The sequence below is a fragment of the Passer montanus genome, unplaced genomic scaffold (genome assembly GCF_014805655.1).
Source record: "Passer montanus isolate IOZ18808 unplaced genomic scaffold, ASM1480565v1 scaffold4, whole genome shotgun sequence".
Classification (NCBI taxonomy): Eukaryota; Metazoa; Chordata; class Aves; order Passeriformes; family Passeridae; genus Passer; species Passer montanus.
Genome location: NW_024368818.1, coordinates 8,494,665 through 8,513,095, shown reverse-complemented (window position 1 = coordinate 8,513,095; position 18,431 = coordinate 8,494,665). Strand labels below are relative to the sequence as shown.

At 35.0% G+C, this 18,431-nt stretch overlaps 1 protein-coding gene across 2 annotated transcripts in view; it reads left to right on the top strand.

The window, feature by feature from the left end:
• DYNC2H1 (dynein cytoplasmic 2 heavy chain 1) overlaps nucleotides 1-17,717 on the top strand; it is a 145,427-nt gene extending 127,710 nt beyond the window's left edge. Inside the window, exons 86-89 of one of the 2 annotated variants that reach the window (XM_039718294.1) lie at nucleotides 6,224-6,333; nucleotides 6,663-6,744; nucleotides 13,034-13,150; nucleotides 17,004-17,717. In XM_039718294.1, coding sequence (XP_039574228.1) covers nucleotides 6,224-6,333; nucleotides 6,663-6,744; nucleotides 13,034-13,150; nucleotides 17,004-17,162 — 468 coding nt within the window. In that variant the 3' untranslated portion in view covers nucleotides 17,163-17,717. The remainder of the gene's footprint in view (nucleotides 1-6,223; nucleotides 6,334-6,662; nucleotides 6,745-13,033; nucleotides 13,151-17,003) is intronic. The other variant, XM_039718295.1, reaches the window with a different exon arrangement.
• The last annotated feature ends 714 nt before the right edge of the window (nucleotides 17,718-18,431 follow it).

Sequence of the window (18,431 nt, the reverse complement as noted above, 5' to 3'; positions counted from 1 at the left end):
TGGATTGGGTGCCAAAATGTTTAATTTTATGACTAAATTATTTCTATAATGGAAGTAATTTAAAAACTAAATCCATTATAGCTAAATAAAATCAAGAATTAAATAAAAAGTATAACAGAGAAGGTGTGCTGTTTAACAAAATATGCAATATTTTTTCCTTAAATTGCTCCCTAATATATGTTTTTCTGGGTTTCTTCCTGAGAATGGATGTGAATGAAGCTTTGTGCCATGCTAAAGCTCTTCAGCATTCTCTTAACTTTCAAATGTGACAGGACATCTGAAAGAGACCTACAACCTTTATGATGAGCTGCTCTTTTGGGATTGGCCACAACAAAAGAAATTTGCTCTTGGGGTTAACAAAAGGTTTTATGAGCTTCAGAGAGCTAATATGCTGCACTTGAGATACCTTTATGCTAACTGCCTTAGCTTTACAATGTAGGAGCAAACAACAATCCATACTAGCTTACAGCATCAATTTAAAATAAATCCAACTTAATTATATTCTGCGTCACAAAGTTGTTGTTTTTTGAACAAACTATTTGCTAGTCTGAGCAGTAATCTCTTTTTTGAACAAACTATTTGCTAGTCTGAGCAGTGTTGGAGTGTTCTGTTTAATGGAGTGTAAGCAGCTGGAGTGTAAGCCAGCATGATGTGTGGGGGTGCCACATCACAGACTAGCCATGACATCATTTACCTCCTTTGTTTAAATGGAGTTGGATCAGCCACTGTTTCCATTTGGTGATCTTCTTGTCTCATGTAAAAAAAAAACAGATTTCCTTCTTTCCCTTTTAATTGTGGTATCTTTTAAGTATTTTGGGATATGGGCCCCACAGAGTTAAACAATTTCTGATTAGATTGCTTTAGTCTGTTTGATTAACATTCTTATCTGAGAGTTAGGTTAAGCCTCAATAGTTACTAATATAGTAGAGTTCTGTGACATAGGCATGGGTGAGAGATTTTCTCTGTATCTTGACAGCCTTAAGAGAGGATATTAACAAAAAATAAATGACTGGTAAACAGAATGAAAAAAGATTGAGTGAGACCAGTGACTGTGTTCAAGGGGTCATTGTTTCACTAGAGGAACAAGGACTGTGAGGGAGATGCTAATGGAAAATCTGTATTTCATGGGGTGTTACCAGGAAAAACGAGCCATGGCAAAGTAAGCAGTTCTCTGTTGGCTCTCTTCATTGTAACATAGCCTTTGAGCTGGTACTGTAAAACAAATTACTGCAGTGCATCCCATCATTGCCAGTGGCTAATATATTGAATATTCTGTATCCCTGTTTAGTCACACCAGCACCATCACAATATAGATTTCAGTATCGCTGCTCCAGAGCTCAGCAAAGGATTTATGTCTGATGTAGTCCTGACTTTGTCCAAGTATTATTGTAGGCAGTCTAGTCTGTTATCTACAAATGAATATTGTGTGCCACTGTTTTCTGTCCCCCACAACTTATTTTTGGAGACTGGGTGTTGCTTCCACCAAGGAATGGTTCCAATTCTTAGACTTCCTTACCCAGTTGTATTCTGCTGTGTAACTGCAAGTGCAATCTAGTGCTTGGTGACTGATATACTTGGGAAAGAAGAAACTAGAAGGCATGAAGCATAAAAGTATTGCCTAACTGGATTCTGTGTTTAATGGTCATACAGGAAATATCTGGAAGTAGGTATTTTTGGCATAAGTCAATCATGAACTTGTCAGTGTGTTGTTGCAGTTCCTATGCATCATTCTGGTATCCATATTAAATGTAAGAAACAGAAATTCAGGGGAAGTTAAGTTCCTGTTTTGATAAAAGATGAACTAATACAGTAACCAGAATGAGATCACATCTGCTAATGTTTCTGTCAGCTGTACCTTACTGCATATCTGCTTCTAGCATGTGGTTAGTTAGCATGCTGGTGCTAAGGGACCTAGAACATTCATGCTGTAACACTGTGCTGTTGTGTTATTGCTCAGATGGGGGCTTTCAGGTGTGGAAAACTGAAATAAAGATTTAATAGTATTTGGTTTAAAGCAGTATCCAGTGGTTTTGATCTGAGGACAGGAGGACAGGACAAGGAAAGGAAAGGAAAGGAAAGGAAAAGAAAGGAAAGGAAAGGAAAGGAAAGGAGAGGAAAGGAAAGGAAAGGAAAGGAAAGGTAAGGAAAGGAAAGGAAAGGAAAGGAAAAGAAAGGAAAGGAAAGGAAAGGAAAGGAGAGGAAAGGAAAGGAAAGGAAAGGAAAGGTAAGGAAAGGAAAGGAAAGGAAAGGGGAAAGAAAAGGAAAGAAAAAAAAGGAAAAAGGAAAAAAACCAAACATAAACTCCAAATTAAATTACTGTGTTATTTGTCATTTGTAAGTATGGGCCAACACCTTATCATATACTGGAAATACTGCAGTATTCACACATTCATTTAATAAAGTATAGCTCCCTCAAGAATAATGCCTCAAGGATTTCACATACAAATAATTACCGCAAGGGAGAGAATTGTTGTGTACCTGTTGTTCCTCAGAACCATAGGCATTACCCCTCTGGGCTCAGTGCCTGCAAAAATCCATCTGTTTCATTTCTTTGAGCTGTAATACTGTCACTCCTGCTGGTGTTTACCACTGAATGCCTGCACTTAGGAGGACACCTGTAGAACAGCTGCTGCACTGTGAGGAAAATGGGATTGTAGCATAACTGCTTGTTTGACCTTGGCTCAGTGTAAACTCCAGTTAACTGAGTACTTTCCCAGCAGTGCTACTCACCATCATTTACTCTCAGATGTAGCCAAAGTTCTGCACTCCAAGTTTTTCCCTAGTAATGTGGAAAACTTCTAAAACTTGTAGAAAAACAGAATTATACTGTCTGGTTCCTGGCTATACATATGCATGTAACCCTGAATACAATTTTCCATCTAGACACAAAAATGAAATCACTTCTGTGGTGATTTATATGATTTTCAGTATAAGTTCTCTTTGGGGAACAAAGCAACAGAAGAATGCAGGAGAAGAATATACATTTGGAATGAATTAAAACTGGTGAAGGAAGAGTACTTGCATCACTGAAGAGGAGTTCTGTGATCCTAAAGCTGTATAAATAATAATGTGAAAATCTGGCAGCCTCCTTATTCCTTCCACTGTTCAATGAGGCGCTCAGTTTGCTTTGGGATTATAGATGATAAGAAAGGCTTCTCTCTGAAAGTGGAATAGATGTTTATTGGATCTTAAAATGCATGAAAAAATATTATTTTAACTACCTGAGACCATGCTATTAGACTTGTTTTTGTAAGGGGAAAAAAAGAAAAGAAAATGTTTTTATGATAGCAAACAGAACCCCACATTAATGGAAGTTTTGAAATATCCTGCCAGGAATTGCTTTGCAAGCATTTTGGGTATCACTGATAAGTGTTGATATTATATTTATAATAATGATTTTCTAAATTAATCTATCACATATTAAATATAACAGGTTGTTATATTTATAGTGTAATAAGAAATATTCAGAAAATATTGGAATAATGAAATTTTGAAATAAACAATTGCACAGAAGAGTGGATGATAGATTTTTCTTACATTTTGGAATAAACATATTTTCAGGGTTTAGATATTCGGACTCGTAGACCACGTTGTTGGTACAATAGTTATATAGTTATGTAAGAGTTGGTGATGGAAGAAAGCCCTTCTGACTGAAATGCTGCATGGCCATCCAAGATGAATAAGGAGTCAAACAACTTTTCATCACTTTGACAAATGCAGTCAACACATGTTTCTATCAGATTTTGGATGGGGGAGGGATTTCTCCCTTTCAAGAAACATCACTTCAGTCTTTCTACAGCTTAGCTTAAACTTCCTTCCCATCAACACCCAATCTCTTCCAGCCTTGTGGCAGTGGCACTACCAGTGACAAATGATCTGTTAATGGAGTCGTGTCTTTTGAGACTGTAGCATTTCCCTAATAGGCTGTCATGTGATCTTATAGGACTAAAATAAATATAAGGATACTTTTTACAATTGGGTTGTGAAATACATTTGATTGCATCTAAAATGATTTATTTAAATGGATGTAAATGAGCTACATATTCAGCTTTATATGGAGCAGTACAAGACATTACAATTTTGTTTTTGTCATCTAATGAAAGTTTTTGTTATTGTGTACATCCTAGTGCTACTAATTATATGAGTTCAGAGTTAATATTACCCATACTGGTCTTTTAATTGGGTGGAATATAAACATCTGTGTTCCTGACAGTGTTTCTCTTTAGCAGTTACATTAAAAGTTTATTTGATGACAGCAATATAATGATTATATTAATTACAAGTTGAAGTGATGCCTACTTCTATTACACAAAACAATTTACAAAACCTCTCCTAATCAGAATACATTTACTGCTATATGATAAAAGAAATTGAAGTCGTAAGTTTCATAAAGTTATATAAAGTCATTAAAAGAATCATGCAGACAAGAGTCATTAACTGTGTACATTTACCTAATGAAAATGGAAAGCAGAAATCTCTGAACTAATTCATAATCATTTGGTTTGAGGGCTCATAATCAGGGATGTGGCAGATAAAAAAACCAAAAAACTGATTAAAGGCTTGAACATGGTGGAAACATTATGGAGATGTGTGTGACACGTTGCCAAAATTAAATAAAACTTACTGAGTGTTATCTACTTGCATTTTTTATGATTTTGTAATTTCCAAAATGGTTCTATGGAATTATTAATCTGTCAGCAGTTCAAACAATACAATAAAGTAATTTTAAAACATGATATAGGTGCTTGGAAGGTACATTGTGTGATGAGAGTATAACTTCCAAGATTTTTTATTCAGTGACTACAGCAATTTTATCATTTCCTGGGAGCTGGTATCTAGAAAGGAGTGGGACTTGTCTCTCTCCTTTCTGTGATAGCATGTGGAATCTTATTCTCTGATTAGTTTCTGTCTTAGTATTTGCAGAATCACGGAATGGTTTGGATTGGAATGTACCTTAAATATCATCTGGTTCCAACACCCTGCCATGGGCAGGGACACCTTCCCCTAGGCCAGGTTGCTCAGAGCCCCATCCAGCCTGGCCTTGGAAACTTAGTCTATCTGTGAAGAGCTTACTTGTAGGGTTTGTTATACAGTGGCTTCAGGTTCATGCTACAGTGCCATAGTAAGGACTGTGATTGTATCATATAAATACATTGTACCAAAGGGATACATTGTAAACATTTCAGAAGAGGATTTTGAGTGTGAACTGTTGCATAACCAGTCAGGTACCTAAATATCTTGTCTGAAGAGAGCAAATTCTTTGTCTGACATTGTTAATGTCTTGAGAATCAAACCTATATTGCATTTCTTAGGGTTATAAAGATGGCATGTTTTATAAAGATGGCAAGGTTCAATGTGTGTCTCTTTCCTCATATTGCAGACAAGGTGTTGCTTGGAATGAGAAATTCCAAGCTTGCTGCTCCTAGCAGGCTTCACAGCTGCTACTAAGAAGAGTGGAAGAAGGTTGAGACATGTGCTCTGTAAGGATAGTTGAGGACAGTTATTTGCCCCACCTTTACTGGATTCATTTACTGCCATGTATAACAGAGTCCATTTTTTATCTTGTAATCAATTCTGTGAATTCGCATCTTCAACTAATATAATAAAAATGGCAGCATCAACCTTACCAGTAATGAGCAATATTTAGAAAACCTGTTGGCAAGTAGTTATAGAAACTATTACTGCAGATTGAAAATCAAGTGTTTCTTCAATATAATATGCCATTCATACGAAAAAAATGATCTTAAAGCATATCCAAAAGGAATTCAGTTATTTTTCTGAACTTATTAAAGCAAAGACAGAAATGCCAGCTATTTTGATGGAAAACATAAACTCCCCAGTAAGTAAAGGTGAAATAGGGTTTCAACAATGATAAAATTGTTGAAGTTATAATTTTCATCATACAATGGTAACTTTTCACTGTACAAAGTAAGCTGCAATGAACAAAGAATGAAACATGAGTTTATTTAGAACGGTTGAGTCGTGTTGCACATAAACTGCTAATTTTCTTTATATTTTAAGAGGATATTCATTTCCTTTTTACCGTTATGAAATAATATAAATTATTATTAAGCTTTGAGGTTACAGTATGCTTACGCAAACATTTTTTATTAATCATAATAATTGACGCACCCACATTAACACAAAATGTTGAAAAATCAAGTAATAATTTCAATTATTTCAGAATTTCTTTATTTTAAATTTTATTTATTCTTTCTTTTAGAATTGGGTTGAAAAAGCAGAGAAACAGAAACTCTTGTCAGACACCCTTGACCTTTCTGAGCTGTTTCATCCAGACACATTTCTCAATGCCTTACGCCAGGAGACTGCAAGGTGAGGGAAAAATAATGTGCCTATTTGTGCTAATGTGCCATTGTTCCTTATGTGTGAGGATGGTTATTTCATTTTGAGGACACAGAGCCAAAAAGTTATGTCAATTGCTGTCATCAGTCATCTTATTTTTATTTCTTGCCTTGAAGTAAAATAGCTGTTACCTGTTTTAATACTTATTGGTTTTTTTTTTCAGTTAGAGATGTATTTTTCTTCAAACTAAGACTTAATATCATATGGTACATATTGAAAATACTTTGAGTTTGGCTTTGTGTTTGATATCCTGTTGTTGCACATCTGTAAGATTTACTGTATGTCTGTTTCCATTGCAGAGTAATGAAGTGTTCAGTGGACAGTCTTAAATTTACAGCTTCATGGAAAGGGCGAATACAGGAAGGCAAACTCCAAGTTAAGGTATTTTACTAGGATGTTGTAAGGTATTTTACTAGGATTTTTTGAGGATGTTGTATCAGTATAGTCCAAGTCATCTGTCCATAAACTTCCTGGAAAACTGATCTGTAGATAATTGGTGTACCTGAGATAAAAAGGCTGGTTAATGGTATAGAGCTTCTAAAATGGCAGTGCAAAATTCCACAGCAATTAGAAAAGGAAGGCGGTTATCTTTTTTCTCCTCCCTGGTCACTGTTCTTATTTTAAAATAAAGCTTATTGCTCCATTCTCTTCAATCACCTCTTAGATGAAAATGGAAGCTGCAATTTTATGAGTTAAAATCTTGCTCTTGTCCAGATAGATGGGTGGCTGGTAGCCAGAGAAAATACACATATAAATCTGTAAGTCTAAGGCCATGTGTTAGCATTTCTTTAATCACTGAAAGGAGACTACTAAGGAAGTAAACCAAAGTAAGCTATAAGATGACTAGATTTTCGTAGGATAAAAACCCAACAATTTTTTAATGATTAGTTAAGCCTGCAGCCACCAGCCATAGAGTCACCACTGATTGCTTTGACAGCAAAGTAGAGATGAATCCTCAAATGGTTTGATATAGCTTCTTAACATGCCAGGTAAAACTTCCACCTTGGTCAGCACAGGTCTCTGTGCACCTTTTTTATACTTAATTTTTTAGGGAATTGACAAATTAAGTTTTCTGTGCTGTCTTCCTACAGGTATGTTGATCCCAAAATAATGCTGCACAGCTCCATGTTCTGTGTTCAGCATGGAGCACAGCCCTTAATACCACATCCTCACAGAGGCACTTGTGCCCAACACAGGGCACTCAACAGCAGCTGTGGGGCCCATGTAGCTCTGCTAAAGCAGAGATTGCTGCATTAGGAGAGAGAGAAGTGGCAGGGCACCTTCTCTAGTCTGGTAATGCAGACAGACACAAGGCTGTGGGAGATATTAGAGTTCTGGGCTGGCTCCTAACAGTGTCAAAATTATTAATACAGAATATGTAAGATTTCGTATTCCTAAAATGTTAATATGTTGTAAAGCCAGTAAAGATAACTGTAATCATCCAATCTGCCCTAAATATACAGTGCAGACTTTTGAACTTCATTGAATTAATTCCTGTTGGAATTAGAGAATGTAATTTTGCAAATTCTTCAACTTTGATATTTAAGTAAGAGTAATGGTTGCCTGCTTCATTTCATAACAAGCATGAGAAGACAGGGTGTAGAACTTGGAGATAACTAAACCAGGGAACTTTTAGGGCTTGGTATAAACCCAGTATATGACAAATATACTTGCAATTCACATGGTCTTTGATTATAGATTCAACCAAGGCCTCTAAGGCCATAGCAGTAAGTCAAAACTGAGTCTCACATCTCAGACCAGTCATTCTAATAGGCTAGCTATCAGCTGCAGACTGTAGGAGCTTGAAGTTCTTCAAAACCATGTTAAAATATTTGAAAAATGTCAAAATCAATGTCAAGTACCGCAACTCCTACATATTACTCAGTAAATATAACTCTGTATATTCAGATATTAAAAAATATCACGTTTTACAGTTGCCAGATTGAAAGAGCTGCTTGGCAAATAAAGAATGAGAGGAAAGAGGTTTGTTACAGTACTCCAGTTTTTATTAAACTTCTAACTGAAGTTTGAAATGTTTTACTGTCTGAGAATTTATGTGGTAAATTTTTGGCAATACTAGTTAAAGTACGCTGTTGGCAGTCTATATCATGTGTGGGCAAAAAAATTAATCTCTATGATTGCTTTACAAGAATGTGTCATGTTCTAAGAGGGATTGAAAATCAGAATAGAATTTTGTTTAAGAGTAAATTCTCTGCCCCATGAATGCAACAAGCAGCTAGGTGAGTAGTTATTTTTAGCAAAACATAAGAATCCTGCCAAGTTTCTTCACTTGATTTGAATATTATATTTTCCTCTGTAAGAAAAATAGTCCTTGATTCTCTATTACTAGGAAATCACTAGTATTTTCACTGTTTCTTTTAATCTTTGATGAGAGGAAAGGCTTTGGAACCCTTTGCAATGCTGAATATTTAGACTTCCCTACCATGAGTGCTTCTTCATGTTCATGGAGAACTGAGGGGAACTTTCCCACTAGCAAAGCTATACACAGCAGAGACTATAACTAGGGCATAAAAGAGTCATTGATTTAGAAAATTAATTCTCTAAAATGTGTCTTGCTTGATAAGGATCCTCTGCATTGTACATTAAGGTTGGTTCACCAGAACAGTATGAATTTTAATACTGGTAAAGTAAATGTTGTATTGGCAGTTTCAAGAATTCAGGCTAACCTTGTTGAATAGGAACCTATTCTGAGTGGGAAGTAAAAAAAAAAATTAATTCCGTCAGCAGAAGAAATAAGTCCTTAAACACATACTGTGGTGAAAGAGCTGGGACCTTGTTTTTATCCTACCTAAACCAGAAATTGTAACTTACCAGACTCCCCTATGGGAACCATGGTATAGTATACGCTATTCTGAAGTTTATCAGTCTCAATTGATGCTAATGGTATTATTTCTCTTTATGTAGTTAACTCCACTGAGATACTTGATTTTGTACTCACACAGTTGGGGGACTCTGTTTCAGGGTATGGGAGAGTTGTCCTCAAGTCCCTGAATCAACAGAGATTTAAAAGCCTGATAGAGTATCTCTGTTGAGGGACTGGCACAAGTAGTAATGCGGGGAAATTTAAACCTGATAGTCAAACTTACTTCTTAGGAAAGTATATAACTTTCTTAGGAAAACTGTCAGGCGTGGTTTTGAAGACATGTTCTTCAGGATTTTTTATTACTTTTTATTTTAAAAGGTTTTGATGACTTAGAATTTGTTCTGTGATAGGGAAAAAAGATCTCCTTATAATCTGTATCATGATGAAAATGCTTTTTCGGTCTTGCCGTGATTTTTAAAAATGGCATCAAGCTTCAGCAGCTGTAGATGGCTGAGCTTTCTATGCCTAAAAATACAAATAATTCACCCTATGATCATCTGTAACTTAGAAGCATGCAGCTTTCTAGAACTGTCAGTGAAAGTGCAAAGTAGGCAGAGGAACACTCAATCAGGCCGAGAACACACCTTAGTCTTGTATGAATTATCAAATGAGATGTTAAATTATCAGTGTTAATTCAGGTGATGGTTTAGATGTATGATGTGGATCTTCTCTAGTAGGATGTGATGAATATTTGGTTTAGAATCAATCTGTATAAAATTACACCTTCCTCAATATCACTTAGAATCAATCTGTATGAAATTACACCTTCTTTAATATCACTCCAGGTTGCTTTAACAGAAGGTACTGAAAATGTATGGCAATTGCACTAAAATTACATATTGATATGCAAATACATCTTGTCTGTTTGCTTTGTGCACTGATTGTGCTGTTGTACAACAGCAGGTAGTCATTCCTTTTGGAATTCCATTTTCTGTATTGTAGAAAAGAATGAAAGAAAGGAAGGAAGAAACATGGTAAGAAACTTATTGGGTAGTAAGTAATATGACCTTGGGTAGAACTTGATATACATAGTGAAAAAAAATAAATTACTGAGAGTCTCAAATCCACAATATGAGTATTAATATCAAAACTATACACTTAGCAACTGACAGATATATTATTATAAGGCATCCTCAGAGATCTTTTTTTACAATATACCTCCAACCCAAAATATCAATAAATTAATGATGGAGGCCTGTAGAGGTAGTGAAGTGAAAATATGGCTTCCCAAAGTCTGCTGCAGTTTGGATTGTGTAATGGAAAATTATGGCATTAATTAGTAAGAGAAAATCTGTCTGGAAACAGATGTGCTTTGGACCACGGTATCAGCACACTTTCTACAAAGGTATTTTAAAGAAACATAGTCTGTAATGTGTAAGAATAACTGTCTTGAACCTAAAATAGTACTGATAGCTGTGAACTGCCAAATTCTTTGTAAGAATTAAAAATTATGGTCAACTTCTGCCATTACTCTCTGGTGAGTTTCAAAGATACTATGATTATATTACAGATGCTGTGAAATTCATGTCTTTCATAGTACTTGTAATTTCTCTTTACTGTTTATTATAGAAATGAAAACATGGCTATGGGCATACTGAGCCAAATGGTATGGAAAGTACATTGTTCTAGTATTGTTGGGGTTTTTTTCTTAATGTCTTTTAATATTGAATGAAAGTAAAAAATTGGTCTTAATCTTCAACGGAGTTTCTACCATTGGTTTCCATGAGAAGTTTTCCAGGAGATCAAATGGTATTTTACATAACTGTAATGTTAAAGGGACTGCCAATATCAAAAGAAGAAAAGTATAGTAAAAAGTTTTTTCAATAGATAATCCACTTCAGTAGAAATTTCTTTCAGAGATGTTCAGGATGGCCAGACCTTTGAACACCCTAGCAACAAACTTTAAAACCTTTTCATCATACCAATCTTTGTGCAATGACTTTGCCGTGGTTATTTATTAAACTATAATCCCTAAAAATATTCCCTGCAGAAAGCAAGAAGGACAGAAAGAATAGCATAGGAGATGAATCTTTCTAAAATTTGTGTGAAAGTTAGACAGAAAGTCTACTCTGAACTTTCCATTTGGGATTGTTTTGTTTCAGGTTATCCGCAGCTTTGGTGGTTTCGCTGTTAGTCCTAGTCTGTATGAAGCACAGATTGCTCCAAAGAACATTGTCACTTCTCTGGTCACTGTCTGTCCAAGGAGAAACACAGCTTAGTTCTACGTCTTTTTTAATGCCGTATTTTATAACATTTTTTTTCATATTAGAACTTGTACATCTGCATCTTTCAGATTGTAAGGAAGAGTCCCCAGCTCAACGTTAAAAGAGAAATATGAGTTTAAAGAAGCAAATTCTTGAAGAGTGTTATGCCTGTCTACAATCAAAAGAATAATTAGATATTAAAAATGCAAAATGTAATCTTAGCTAGTTTACAATTAATATACTATTAATGAAAAACCGCTAACACTGGGGAGGAAAGCATTGCTTTTCAAGCATGACAGTAACCCACATTGTGGTACTGTTTAATTTCATATTTCGGTGTAAAATGTGTAATTTTAGCATACTAAAATTACCTAAGGAAATTATATCAATTTTCTCTTCTATGATACTGATCTTCATTGTGACATCATACTTTAACTCCTTTTTGCAATCTGATAGATGTTTCAACATTTCTTGCAAGGGAAAATATATTAGAAAATGACATTTTTCTCCATTTTGCTTAAGTGATCACTCGTCCAATTTCCAGCAACATTGTATTTCCTAATTCCAGCACTACTTTATGAACCATGCATTTGGTGAAAGCCAATCTCTGTATGATAAATTTAATTCAGGCTTTAGTACAATAGTGTAACAGAAAGATGATTTTCAGATTGTAGCTTCTGTTACAGATCTGCTGCAGCTGGATAGTTAGCCTTTTGAAAAGCTGCATGAAAGTTATTACTGAATTAATTTTTATTACTGTTAAAATGCAAGTTCTCACTTCAGAAGGCCAAAATTACTATTATTATTATTATTATTAGCAAACTAGTAATATTTGTACTGAGGAAAGTAAAGCTATCAGAAAATACTGGAATTTTTTAAAGGAATCTAGAACAGATGTCACCAACTTATGGAAGACTCCAGAGAAGAAAAAACAGAACCTTTAATTCAGAGGCTGAAATGACTTAATCAAAAGAAAACACTTGAAACATGTTGCAAATAAAGCATTGCATAGTTACTTAAAGAAGCATCTCTGATTCTTACTTAATTTTTTGCCAAACGCCAATATCCTTGTCTAAGAAGTCTTGAGTTCGTTAAATAAAATTTTCTCTCATATTATTTCAACATATTTTGTTTGCCTCTGCTGAAGCTGTGTAGTTGCGCATTCCATTCTTTGAAAGCTGGGCTCAGACTTCCAAGCAGGAAGTCATGCTTATTGCAGTGATTGTTCTTCTCTTCTACTCGACATTGTAATGATTGTGAACTTGGCTGTTGCTATCATAATTCCATTAATGAAATGCCAGGCAACTGCAGTTTCATAATTAATGACATTTACAGGTATTTTTCTCCAGTATTTCAAAGAATGTGAATCCAAATTAGAGGAAGTTCACAGTGAAGTATGGTCCAGATCTTGCTTTTAAATCATGTTTCCTATTCTCACAAAGAACATAACAGTAATTAATTTCCTGTTATTTAAAAATTTGGTCACAATAAAAAGGTTCATCGTTTATTAAAGCACAGTGTAATCATTATTGACATTTTAATTCTGTTATTTATGTTTGAATATTTTATATTTCCATGGCAGATCAGTGGCTTACAACTGGAAGGTTGTCGTTTTGATGGAAATCGACTTTCAGAAAATCTGCATGATTCTCCCAGTGTGTCATCTGTTCTCCCTTGTTACATGGCCTGGATTCCACAGGTACTAAATTATTAAAAGCCCTAAACTTTCAAGACCCATAATTTGATTTTTTCTGTGTAGTAGTTTTTCAGTATGATGTTGCTGACCTGTTTTCCTTTCATTTCAAAATAAAAATCCCAGTCTTTACTCGGAAAAGCAGGTACATTATTTAAAACAGAAACTTATTGTAATTTTGTTAATATTCTTTAGTTTATATTGCTTAGATGAAGGCAAGGGCTTTATTTCAGTCATACCTTTGTTTCTTTGTTTTTTCAAAACATTAGTATATTTTCCATGTACATATAAATATGTACATGTGTTTGGGAGTTCATTTCTAGTATATATTTTCTTTGCATTTTAAATATTAAAGTATGCAGTGGCAATAAAAAAGAGAGAATATGATGTGAGCTGTAAGCAAAGAAAGCCTTTCTCCTACTTAAACTAATTTAAAAAAATGTCAATGCTTGCAGATTTTAAGATGAAAGCAAAGTAATCCAAACAGTAAAAACAGTTACTGCTTCTGCTCTCCAGCTGGCATAGCAATCGCTGATAAATAACTCAAAAAGTCACATAGAATGTATTCAAGGGCATGTCTTTTCATTAAAAAATTGTTTATTGCAGAATTCATCCAACCTACATTTAGGAAGCCTATCCCATCAGACGATATCTGGGATAAATCTGTCCAGGTGTGACTCTAGAGACAGCCTAGACCACTATGATGACCTTTGTGTATTGTGACAGATATTGTGCAAGGAGCTCCACTGCTAACACACTGCTGTATTCTAGCTTAGTTTTCTCTCTTTTTTTTTTCCAGCAGCAGAAATACAGCATTATATTATAGTACAGCATTACAAGTATAGAGGTGAACAAATTTAGACTTTGAACACAGAAGTAAATGCTAGTCACCATCTGCACCATTGCTCCCAGCTTGGTTAGGCAAGAAAATACCAAAAAAAATTTTAAAAGGACAAAAAAAAAGAAAACATCACAAAAGCTCTTACAGAGTTGATCAAGGTGAACAAATTTAGACTTTGAACACAGAAGTAAATGCTAGTCACCATCTGCACCATTGCTCCCAGCTTGGTTAGTCAAGAAAATACCAAAAAAATTTTAAAAGGACAAAAAAAAGAAAACATCACAAAAGCTGAAAGATTTTTCAGTTTTTCAGTATTTGCAGGGTTTGGTTTTTTCAGATAAATAAACAGATTTCTAATTTGTTTGAGAGGTGGTACATGGGATAAATACAGAATTGCCAGATATTTTAATGTGTTGGCTGAGTGGTGGATGGTCAGGATGGTAATTCCATGTGTGGTTTTCCATGGTAACACCAAATGGAAACACATTTTAAATGAGAATTCTAAGTAGTCCTCCCATTGTTCTGAAAGACATTCATCTTGTGTTTGAAATTAAACAGATTTTTTAGTATTTTTCTGAATAAGACTATTTTTTCAAACTCCAAAGGTAGGATCAAAAAGTTATGTGTGAAATCAGCAGGGAGCTTTATCTGTAAAATTAAAAAATTAGATACTTCAGTAATCAATGAATTAAACTTTTTCAAATGTACTTATATTTGAAATGAATAGCAACTGGCATCTTCGTGTTGGAAAAACATGTATTTCTTATAAAACACAGGCCATAACTTGTCAACTTCCCAGATTTTAAATATAAAGTGTCTCTAAGGAGAGTTTTTCTGAATTGGTCTACCCTTGAATTGTTTTACAATCACTGTAAAAAATTGACTATAATCAAATACTGTGCACAGAAACCAGAGCAGAACTGGATATCGTGCATTTCCCTTAATTTCATTATCTCTCCTTAGGAGAAGATTGCATAAAATTGAACATATTATCTTAGAATTCTTAGGTTTTGAACTTATTTTCTTTTCTCCATAAATGCATCTTTTGAAAGCTACTGAGCAAAAGTATATGTATAATGTACTGCTTTGAAGTAATTTTCAACCAAACATAAAGTAGCCTACGGGATTTCTCTGAGAGAACCCTCTCAAAATCCTGCAGTGCTCTAAACAGAATATTTTGAGCTACTAACATTATGCTTATTCTCATTAAACTGTGAAGGTCCTTTCCAGTTTTAATCCACTGATAGAACCCATGCTGTGAAGGGTATCACTAAAGGGAATGGAACTGTGTGTGAGGCAGTCTGACAGAGGGAACTTTTGGACTGTGCTTCAGCCAAGGACATAAGGATTTGTGACTCAAAAAGACTTCCGCAGAATGGCTTTAACCCCCCAATAATGTGATTCCTTAAAACATCAGTGGGATTGAGAAAGGCACAAGAACAGTTATTTTGTTCCTAAAAGGTGTCTTTTTTTTTGTTCCTAAAAGGTGTCCAAAAACGGGTCTTTGAAGGCAAACTGGCCAGCTTCTGGCTCCCAGCTTTGACAAAATTTAAATTCTCTGATTAACATTTTACTCTCAGTCTGGCCAGCATTTTGTCTTCTTCAGAAGAGTTAACCAAGGGATAAATGGACTAAGTACAGTCCTTCTGAGAACAGCTGAGTTCCTGATTATTCAGTAACTCTATACAAATATTGCTACACATAAATCTTCTGCAAGGATTGAAACACTGTTTTCCAAAAACAGGGGAAGTTGATTTTCAAAAAGAACAGCAAAATTCTTCAGTAATGGCTATATACTTCACATGCAAGGCAAAGTGCTTGAAACAGTTATTGTTTGCATGTTTCCTTTTTCCTGTTTTTAGTTATTTTCTAATACTGGAGCATCACTAACTCACATTTGATGTGATTTGAGTTAAAATGACACTCATTTTTATTTAAAATTCTTTTCTGACAAGTGTGCTGCTTTGTTATTTGGTTCTTGAAAATCTGACATTTTATTGTTGACAGGATGGGGCATTTTGAGTGGTATAGAAAACATGCTTAATATATATCAGTTGAATCAAGCCCTGAACTATTTGCAGTAACTAAATACATCATGGGTTGAAATTAAGTGCTGTAAAAAATCTGACATTTTCCTGTTGACAGGATGGGGCATTTTGAGTGGTATAGAAAACATGCTTAATATATATCACTTGAATCAAACCCTGAAACTATTTGCAGTAACTAAATACATCGTGGGTTGAAATTAAGTGCTGTAGGAAGTCTAGATGGAGTCTTTGAGCTCAGTTCTGTGGTCACACATATGGACAGTGCTCCATACAAAGCCCTAGAGGAAACCATCCAAGGCAGTTTGTAGTACTGATATCTGAGTATCAGTACTACAAACTGTACTTGTAGTACAGTTTGTAGTACTGTACTACAAACTGTAGTAGAGAGGAGCAGTTCAATAAAGTAGCCTGGAATGGGTGGGGTAAGGTTTTTTGGATTGTAGTTCCTGCAGTATGATGCTTGCAGGTATCTCAGATGACAGCAGGAGCTGTGCCACAGGAGGAGGGCAGGGTTTGCTGCAGGGATGGATGGGGCAGTAGGGTCTGCCAGGACAGAGACACCACAACACTCTAGCCTGCCAGGATAGCTGCTCCCCACACTACAGCACAGGGGCTCCTGAGCAGCTTTCTCCCTGCAGGAAACTGATCTGCACTTCCCTTAGCCTGGTTTGGAGACACTTTTGACGTGTGATTGTTGGGAGGGTTTTAGCTCAAGGAAGATTTTTTTATGTAGTTCATAGGATCATCCCTGTTATTTCCTTCCTGGTGTTTGAGTTATGGAGAGAGCAATTTTCCTGAAGTCCCTGCTTCATTCAATCCTTCTCCTTAGTGTCCTGAATGAAGACTTCCTTGTCCAAGGCTGCAGTGTCCAAGCTGTATCTTAACTTTAGATACCATACCAGTGGAGAATATTGTTTTCTCATATTTTGTTGTATTTTTATGTGATAACTAAGTGCTTGTTTGTTGACAGGATGCATATGGTCCATATTCTCCAGAGGAATGCATATCTTTACCAGTGTACACTAGTGTGGAGAGAGACCGTGTGGTGACAAATATTGATGTACCTTGTGGAGGAAACCAAGACCAGTGGATTCAATGTGGAGCTGCTTTATTTTTGAAAAATCAGTGATCTGAAACTGCATCAACTTGTGAAGTTAAGAGATATTTAAGCATCTAATTTCTTACCTACTTAAAGAGAACTTTAGATTAGTTGTTTTTCTATTTTTAAAGCAATGGTTTATTAATTCTTGTTTATTTTTTTTAAGATGTATTTAAATAATCCTACTTGATAGAACTTCACTGTATCTTTGTGGGATATTGTAAGATTTGATATGACACTGTTAAGCAAACTGCTAATTTGGATTGTTTCTCTAGATTGTAATATACTGTATTTCTTTCTTGAAGTTGTTGAAATCTCTTTTGGTTTGCTCAGAAATATTGGATAAAATTCAAAGTCAGCATTTTTTCTTTTATCTTTTTTTTCATTATCTTTTTGAAACTGTTATTCATATGCCTCTGTTATTCAATAAAATAAAATTTTTAAAATTACCCCTTTTAACTGAAATTTAATGTTTTACTTGAAGATAAGAATCAGGATAAATGTGTCAGTCTCTTTTAATGATGTTTTACTTGTAATGGTATTTCTTTGTATAGGTAGTAAATAAAAGGATTTTGATGAACTTCATGTGGAGTTACAGAGTTAGATTACTATCATGGGTATTATCCAGAAGTTACTGAAAAAAGAAATATGGAACTGTACTAAGTTCCTGTAGAAACGTGCACATAAAAGCCTGCAATAGCCAAACAATTCCTTAGGCAAAAAAAAAAAAAAAAGAGAGAGAGATATTTCCATCCAACAATTCCTTAGGCAAAAAAAAAAAAAAAGAGAGAGAGAGAGATTTCCATCCGGTTGTTAAATGAAAGACAGAGGAATATAATATTGCCTTTGGTCTGATGTGAGAAACACCTGGAATCTTGTTCTTAGTGCAGGCTACCCAAGTTTGATTTCACTGTTTCATGATGTGTCGGGTTGGGATGCCCTCATAGCATTGGAGTGCAATTAGACAAAATCCTAAAATCCAGCAGGAAGCAGCATTACTGATGTCTCAACATAACAGTTGAAAGTGTCTAATTTTTAACTGGAATTACACACCTCATGAAGATATTTTTAAAAGCCAAAGGCAAAGCACTTTCTTGGTTTGCTTGGAAAACAAAATAGATTTTTTCAGTCTGATCTATCTGATAGATTTTATATTAATTTTGAATTAGTATTTAAATTAAAACCAAATTTCACTTTACTGATATTTTTCATTGATGGTTTGAGGGAGAGAGAAGGAAAGCAAAAAAAAGATAAGCGCCATTTCCAGGTCAACTTCCTGAAGAAAGTTTTTTTCTCTCA